General features: G+C 33.6%; 1 protein-coding gene across 1 annotated transcript; it reads left to right on the top strand.

The window, feature by feature from the left end:
- The first annotated feature begins 926 nt into the window (after window positions 1–926).
- Window positions 927–1883, top strand: LOC143666579 (olfactory receptor 5M5). The gene has a single exon (XM_077140242.1). The coding sequence runs from the start codon at window positions 927–929 to the stop codon at window positions 1881–1883; it is 957 nt and encodes a 318-aa protein (XP_076996357.1).
- Window positions 1884–9342: the final 7459 nt, after the last annotated feature.

The raw sequence follows: 9342 nt of genomic DNA, 5'->3' as shown, positions 1-9342 counted from the left end.
TATTTCCACTGTTCTTGATCAGGACTGTTCTTTTTTTCATAATTTCTGGATATTAGAATAATATAATGTAGAATATTTAAATATTTACCTATGTTGCTAGACAGCTTAGAGTCAAATTTTTGTTTACCAATAACAAAAATTTCCAAATTTCATTATCCACTGTAAACTCTAAAATTCTTTCTGGGATAAATGAGAACATAGGTGAATAAGCAAACAAGTACTTTGAGAATGCTTGTTTTCCCTATCCATTTCACTTCTGTTTTATTCATCCATGTTCTGCTCACCACAATTTCCTTCAACAGTAATTCATACAAGGCTCTGTTCTTTCCAAATTTGGGGACTTTAAGGTTGATTTATTATGTAGAAATCATACAATCTACTGTATCATATGGATATAGCAGTATATACAGTTGTAGAGAGTTTCTTTCAAATCTCTGTAATTCTGGACTCTCTAATGTAGAAAGTAGGCAATGCATTTCTCAAAAGTGGAGCTTCTAAAGGTTATTCTTTAAATGTTTCATGCACCATGAGTGAGCACAAAGGTGTTTTCAAAATACATCACCATTTTGTGCAAGACTAGCCCCAGGCTAAATGAAGAAACCAATGATGTTATAGTAGACTATAAATGATAGATGATGACTCAATCCATTTTAGATAACCTTCAGTTATAATTTCCCTATTCTAAACAAAGTGGAGTCACAGTAGCCATTTTGGAGTCATCTGCACATTATATGCCCAGCTATTTGGGCCGAGGCCTTCTGGGGATTGCCAGCTTCCACATTCTTAGTCTATCTCTAATAATAGCTGTGAGTGAGGGTGAATGAGTGAGGAATAAACAGAGAAAGGTGAGAAAGAGAAAGATAAGATGCTTATGATTTGACTTCTCATTCACCCTCTTAATTTATTTTCACTCATTCAAGTGATCAATGCTGGTACCTAAGAAAATGACCAGAGGAAATTCCACCTTGGTGACTGAATTTATTCTCTTGGGATTGACGGATCATCCAAAGCTTCAGCCCATCCTCTTTGTGCTGTTTCTGGTGATCTACTTGATCACTGTCGGGGGTAACCTTGGGATACTGGTGTTGATCAGAATAGATTTACGTCTCCACACACCCATGTACTTCTTTCTTGCCAGTTTATCTTGCCTGGACTTGTGCTATTCCACTAACGTGACTCCCAAAATGTTGGTGAATTTCTTATCAGAGAAGAAAACCATTTCCTATGCTGCTTGCTTGGTCCAGTGTTATTTTTTCATTGCCATGGTGATTACTGAATATTATATGTTAGCTGTGATGGCCTATGATAGATACATGGCAATCTGTAACCCTTTGCTTTACAGCAGCAAGATGTCCAAAGAGGTGTGTATTCGGCTGATTGCTGGTCCATATGTCTATGGGTTTCTTAGTGGCCTGATGGAAACCATGTGGACATATCGCTTGACCTTCTGTGGTTCTAACATCATCAACCACTTCTATTGTGCTGACCCACCTCTCATCCGACTCTCCTGTTCTGACACTTTCATTAAGGAAACCTCCATGTTTGTGGTAGCAGGATTTAACCTCTCCAACTCCCTTCTCATCATCCTCATCTCCTACATCTTCATCCTCATAGCCATCTTGAGGATGCGTTCTGCTGAAAGCAGGCACAAAGCTTTTTCTACCTGTGGGTCTCACCTGGTGGCAGTGACTGTGTTTTATGGGACCCTGTTCTGCATGTATGTCAGACCTCCCACAGACAAATCAGTGGAACAATCCAAAATCATTGCTGTTTTCTATACCTTTGTAAGCCCTATGCTGAACCCCATCATTTATAGTCTGAGGAACAAAGACGTGAAACAAGCTTTTTGGAAACTGACCATGAGAAATGTGCTTTCAAAATAGAATCACATTACATCTTACTTTATAAGATGTAATAATCTGTATTTGAAAACTGGATGTAACTTTAACAGCATCTGTAGTAAAGTCAAATTTGAATCTATCATAACCTACTATAAATAATGTTAAATCACAAAGCACACAAGGATAGATGATTTATTGCTTTACATGTGAGATGAGTGTGTGTGACTGGGTGTATATGTAGGTTTGGGAGATAACTGCTCTTCTTAGCTTTATATTATAAATTCTATAATTCCTATAGCAAAATATTCTGAATCTATGGAAGGCTATAATGTAAAAATTTAAAGATTTCCCTTTTCTTTCTACAATCTTACATTCCCATTCTCCCTTCTTATATTTACCACAATTACCAATTTCTTAAGTTTCCTTAAAATTTCCATATGTCTACAAACAAACGTATGGTTATTTATTGACACACGTAGACAAAAATAATGATACACATATTGACAATCATGATTCTATAGCAGTTACTCTTTGAGGGTTTTTCTTTTATGATTGATAAGAGAGTGACTGCAAGGGCTGATGAGACTTGCTGTAACATCTAGGATTGAGGTTTTATAATAAGACTTCCTTGCCACCCACATACTTCTCCCTACTTGTGAGTCATTCTAAATAAGACAACTTCCTTCTTCAGCCACAAAAGTAAATCACAATCAGAATTCCAAACACCTGGTTGGATTCTTAACATCTGAAGTTGGAAAAGGATCCTTTTACAAATATGCATGGCAAAACCTCAGGAGAAATTGAGATTTCTGTAGAATTTATCCATAACATGTCATACTCCTGGGCTTTGGGGTTCTTCATACCTTCCCTCATATCTTCCCTGTTATCTATTTTTCAGGATGGGCCAGATATTTAATATTTGTACCCCAGATCAAACTGTAGCCACAGTTGTTGTCTGCCATAATTAATCAGTATTTTTAAAATTTTAGAATGAAGTGAGGTGAGCCTTTTTTAAGACTTTTAAGGCTAAAGGAAGCATATGGCTAGTTAATTGCTTTAGATGTTACATTTCTGGTGAATTTGAACTTGCATAGCATAAGTAAAGTTGAGGAATTGTCCATCCACAATAAGCAAAGCATCATTTCTACATCCAAGGAATCTTCAAGAAGCACTACGATTGTACAGTTTTGTAAGGTAATGGAAACATGAGGAAGGAATTCAGTGCAATCTGTTTAGTGCTATACTATAAGAATATAAAAGTGCTGGTGTAACTTAAGAAAGAGACAATGGATTATGGCTATCCCTAGACAAGAACTTCATTCTTTGTGCACCATCGATTCCCATTCTACCTAGAACAAGGTTTTGTCAGACCACAAAGGGTCTGAATAAACTAAGTGTTAGAACTGGTTTGTTGCCACATAGTAGATATTACTTCCAATTAAAAGGAAAAAGCTATCAGAATTTGTCACTTCCCCTCATCAAAATATTTTCTTAAGCTCACTTTAAAGCAGCTTTTCTACCTTAGAGCTGATTTATGCTTCATATATCATATACAGCAATATTTCAGTCATTCATTCTTTATTATTCCATATGAATATTTTTACATCTCTCTATTACTGAACTTTAGTTATTCAAATATATTTTCATTTGAAGTCAAATTTTCTACAAATTCTGTCAAAACATAATACAAATAACTATATGTGTAAGTTCTTACATCCAATTAGTAGTTTATTTGATTTCTATGTAAATATATACCTATACTTAATTATGAAAATATAGACCTTTTATAAACCCAAGTTTTATGAGCTCAGTGTCCTTGCTTCTATCTTCAAAGCTGAGCACAGTCCTTGGCACCAAATAATGGTTCATAATCCATGAAATATGAATGAAAAATGAATCACATTTTGAAAGTCAACTAAATGCCTCCATTTTTGTATATTTTAGAAAAATGTATTCAAGTGGACAAAAAAAATGCCCTTGAGGAAATACATTAGTTAGTTATAAGCCGAAGTACTTTTTAGAAATATGTGCCCCATTCTGATACTGATATTTTTGGTGACCACAGCAATATGCAATCAATTTCAAGACAAAAGAGGAATTGAAACAAGAGATTTAATGAATTGACTGGTTCATTGAAATTTTCCTATCAGCCTTAAACTTTCAAAGTGAAGTTTGCTCGATTTTATATGGATTGAACAAATTGAGCAATGTGCTCATGGAAGAATCTAGGAGAAATAGAAAAAAAACTGTTTTGTATTTCCTTAAGCACAATAATTATGACATTTTGTAATATTTTTCCCTACCTATATGAAAGATCAGCATTTTGATGATTATTTCTGTGAGGAAAACTTATAGTCAAATGGTTAAGGGAATGGCCATGCTATAAGCCTAATACCTTCATCCATAAATCACATCATTTCTTTGTTGCACTGGATATCTGAAGAAGATTTAGACCTGCACATATATTAAAAGGGAGAGACAGAGAAATAATAATACCTGCCAAAGTTTGAGAACTTTTTAACAAATGTTGATTTAATTTTCCCAATAGCACTATGCATTCAGTCTTATAATATGAATTTTAAAGGTAATAAAATAGAGTTTCCCAGTTTAATTATTAATTTAAAATTACATAGCCAGAAAGGCATTCAAATTTATTCTCCTTCAAAGTTCATTTTCATCTTAAGATAGGATATGTTCCACCATATTTGACTGAGCAGACAAGTCATATAATAAATGCAATCATTTTCTGTATTCCTAAAATTGTTGATAAAGTATATATGGCTGCATGCACACTGAATAATATAATTCAGTGTGAGAAAGCATCTTCTTCTATAATTTATAGACAAATCCAATTTATTGAATTAAGTGAGCTTTGAAGTCAGAGCCTGACTCTCTCATTTATCCGCTGAAGTAATAAAGACCTGAACAATGGAATCACACTTACCAAGCAAGTTACTCAACCACTTTTTGCCTCAGATTCTTCCTCTAAAACAGGAAGATACAGTACTTTCTCATAAGGTGTCCATGTGTAAGAAATGGATTAAAACATATAAAGCACTTAGCATTATAGCACTCATTTTATAAATATTAATTTTTGTTTATCATTAGGTCAACAGTGACTTCACATATCCAAGACAAAATTTCCTCTCTTAGCTTCCTGCATATTTCCTTTGATATGCAGGTCTCCCTCTTTGAAGAACATGCATTTATATGGTTGGTTATTTTATTAATGCCTGTGTTCTCATGATATTGTAAATGACACAAGGTCAGAAACATTGTTTTGAAAGCAATTGTTTCTGTGTTACTTAACATGGTACATAGTGAGTGCTACATGAAAAAAATAAATTGAAAAAGTTAGAGATTATAATCTCCTTGTAAAATGATTGAAAAGATTAGACATACATACATATATATATATACACACACACAAACATATAATTTACAAATGGAACTTTAAATGTGTATAATTTCTTTATGCATAATCAGTCTATCAGAATCATACCAGAGAGAAGGAATTTAGCTTCCTGAGGTTGACCAGTATTCCAGATTTTCAGCTTGCCTTCTTCATCTTGTTTCTAGTAACTTGTATTTTCTGTCTTGTGAAAATCTTGGACCTAATCATCTGGATCACACCCCCTTATTGTCTTTTCCCTAATCTTCCAATCACATAAATTCTGGTGAATTTTTTATTGGAGAAGACCATTCCCCTAGCCAATTTGCTTAAACAGTATAACATAGTCATATTCCTATTAACTCAATATTTTGTCCCTGGTGCAGTTTATGACAATCATGTCTGCAGGTTCATCTACTTTCTACTTTGATTCAATATTGGATTCAAATGGCTCCACATTTATATGATTACTGTTATTTACAAATGTATTTTGTATAGGCTGATTTTATATCACATTTGTTTTCTCAGTAGCTAATATGGAACATCATCTTGTTTTGACACTTCAAACCTGCCCAAATAAGCTATATTTACCATATATCCATGTTGGGCTGCTATAACATGCTCAGGAGTATACGTGTGTTACAAGTTTGCATTTTTACCAACAGAGTGGGAAAATGTGTACATTTGTAAGCTAGAAAATCTTTTCTACTTTTGCATTTTATAACTATTGCAATATGTTGAGATAATCAGTAAAATATGGAAAATGCACTCTCCTTGAAAGAGTTATTAGCAAAATTAAAATAGTCCTTGTCCTATATGTTTGTAACCCACCAACTGTACTGCTAAAAAATGCAAAGAGAACTTAGAGAATAAACTTGGAATATGTCATTGGTAACAGAGACCATCAGGAGTTAGAAACAGGGTAAGATAATGGGTAATTGGAGCTGAAAGGATACAGACTGTGCAACAGGACTAGATACAAAAACTCAAAAATGGACAGCACAATACTACCTAATTGTAATGTAATTATGTTAAAACACTGAATGAAGCTGTATCTGAGCTATAGTTTTTTTGTTTGTTTGTTTTTATATATATTTTTTGTATTTTGTATTTTTATTTTTTCTCTATATTATCATTTTATTTCTTTTTCTGTTGTCTTGCTATTTCTTTTTCTAAATTGATGCAAATGTACTAAGAAAGGATGATCATACATCCATGTGATGATATTAAGAATTACTGATTGCATATGTAGAATGGAATGATTAGTTAATTTTTTTTAATTAATAAAAAATGCAAAGAGAAAGAATGTAGTATTTGCAAATATGAGGAAATCAGAAATGTTATGTAAATTTCATTTTAATCCATAAGCATGAAGAATTACCACATACATAATTTGAAAGTTTTCTTTCAAACTTCAGACTTGAAACATTCAAATTTCTACATATTTTCATGGCAGAATACTGTAAACCATCATACTTTTTGTTCTTGGTTGAATTTTTTAGAGAAGATTATTCCTTATCTGAACAATGTAATGAAGTCTTGCACAGTAAATTTTCCAAAAATGTCCTATCAAGGGTCAAGTATCATAGCTAACTAGTTGTTTTAACTCAACTTTGGCTACAAAGTATGTCTAATTGAAACCTATATTCCACTGTTTATAAATCACTTTTTCACACATCTCACAACTAGATGTCTAATGGTGATTTCATTGTTGAATTAATTCACCAAAGCTTTAAAGAATAAATTAGAAATGATGTTGATTTGGTGAATGACCTTATAAAGTAGGCATATGTAAGAGTAGCCACTGACTTGTGAATTGAAGATAATCATTATTTATTCAACTAGCATTGAATGGGGTAACTACTAGAAAAGATTGTATTCTTTGTAGTTACTCATCTTATTTAATGACCATAATGTCAGTCAGCTTTGGCCTGATCAACTCTATGCCAAGGACAAGTCACCTCTTCCTTCACACATCAACTCCTAGAACTATTTTCATGTTGTGTTCACTTGCTAATTAAATAAGCTCAACACGTAGTTATTGATATCTACCAAAATCTAGCTACTATAGGTATTAAGGATGAGCAAAATATAACCTCTGCCTACAAAGTATGATACTTAGTCAGGAAAAAACATCCAAGTTAATTTTAACACATGGCTTTTTTGGATAAGTGAAATACTTGAAATTGTAAGAAGTGATTTCTAGGAACAGAGGAAGAAAAACTTACTCTGACCAAGGATTTTAAGTTAAGTCTCCCAGAGGAGGTTGCCAGGGACTTAGAACTTGAAAGTTGAGTAGAAATTTCAAAGGGTAGAGAAAATGAGCACTGGCACTTCCTAAAGAAGGAACCAACTGATCAAATGTGAATAGCTTGCTTGTGCCTGGAACACCAATCATGGATGGGAAAGTGAGAGTAGATGAGTTTGAAAGGTAGCCAGTCTCATGAGGAGGTATGGAATGGCCTACCCAACATATTTAGATTGAATTTAATGTAGATTCAATGTAGTGGCTAGTGTAGACTTAACATATTATAACCTGAGGAATGACATGAAAGGAATATATTTTCCAATCATACTTTAACATATGCCAAAAAAAGGATAATCCTGTGAATCTTATTTTAACTGAGGGAGGCAGTAACTGTCTGATCAACCATCATTATCATTCTGTAATTGAAAATCTCTCCCAGGCTGTTTTAATGCCTTACAAGATTTGTAGCTGTCTGCTTGCATCTAGGGTCTAAATTTGGAGAACCATATGAATTGGTTGCCCACCTGTTCCTATTTCTCTGTTATCTTTTCAACTCCCCATATCCTTATAGGCTCAGAGTTATGCTGACCAATTCCCCATTTTCATATACTAAATTGTGTGGGGATAAATACCCTCTTATCTCAAATTTGTGGACCATAGATGAGTTTCACTAAACCCTCAGAAAATTTATTGTGTCTCCTAATCCCTCCCATGAGACATCTAGTATATATGTTCTTTTAAGCCATGCAAGATATAATAGCTTAGAAAATATAAATCAAGGAAATTATCTCAATCATCTGCATAATTTTGGTTTCTCCAATTGCTTTCATTTGCTGTTGGGCTTTTCCAATCAAAACAAAACAATATATGAAAACCAATAAACAAATAAAAAGGCCTTAAAATATCACACAAGTTTTTTCAAATGAAGGCTCACCAATTTGTATTATATCCTCTTTGTCTATTAATGGACAAGTGAAATGAATGAGTAATAAACTTTCTTTAGAATGTGGCTCTTTCTGCTGAATAATGAATTGATGAGCAACAGTGATATCTGTAAAAGCATGGCAAGTGGGGCGGGCCGCGGTGGCTCAGCGGGCAAAGTGCTTGCCTGCTATGCCGGAGGACCTCGGTTCGATTCCCGGCCCCAGCCCATGTAACAAAAACGGAGAAACAGAATACAATAAAACAAGAAAGTGTTTAAAAATGTTTCCCTTTCTTCCTTCCTTCCTTCCTTCTATCCTTCCTTCCTTCTCTCTGTCTTTAAAAAAAAAAAAAAAAAAAAAAAAAAAAAAAAAAAGCATGGCAAGTGGTATGAAAGGTTATTATCAAAGAGAATGAAGACACTGACACAGGAGAGATGCTTAAGCCATTAGCTAACTCCCATATTAAGTCCTTTGACTCTCTTCAGGGACATTTTAATTTGCAGAGGTGATTATCTCATCTTGAATTTTTTTAATGAAACATCATAGGGAAATAAAATCAACTTTATAAATGCAAACAAAATTTTATCTCAATTATTATTTTTGTGGGCTCATTGATTTTTCTGCTTCTTTATCAGTAGGACTGAGTATTCTGTATATATTAAGGACTATATAATGTTAATATTCATACTTGAAATCCCATGTCTTACTTGATAAAAATAAAATGAGGTTAGAGATGGTTAAATGATATGACAGAAAGCAATATGGTTAGTGTTCTAGTTTGCTAGCTGCCAGAATGCAATATACCAGAAACAGAACAGCTTTTAACAAGGGGAATTTAATGAGTTACTAGTTTACAGTTCTAAGGCCAAGGAAATGTCCCAATTAAAACAAGTCTATAGTAATGTTCAATCAAAAGCATCCAGGGAACGATACCTTGGT

This window comes from Tamandua tetradactyla, chromosome 23 (assembly GCF_023851605.1).
Source record: "Tamandua tetradactyla isolate mTamTet1 chromosome 23, mTamTet1.pri, whole genome shotgun sequence".
In the NCBI taxonomy this organism is placed as follows: domain Eukaryota; kingdom Metazoa; phylum Chordata; class Mammalia; order Pilosa; family Myrmecophagidae; genus Tamandua; species Tamandua tetradactyla.
Note: the sequence above shows the minus strand (reverse complement) of the source record. Positions and strands in the feature narration are given on the sequence as shown.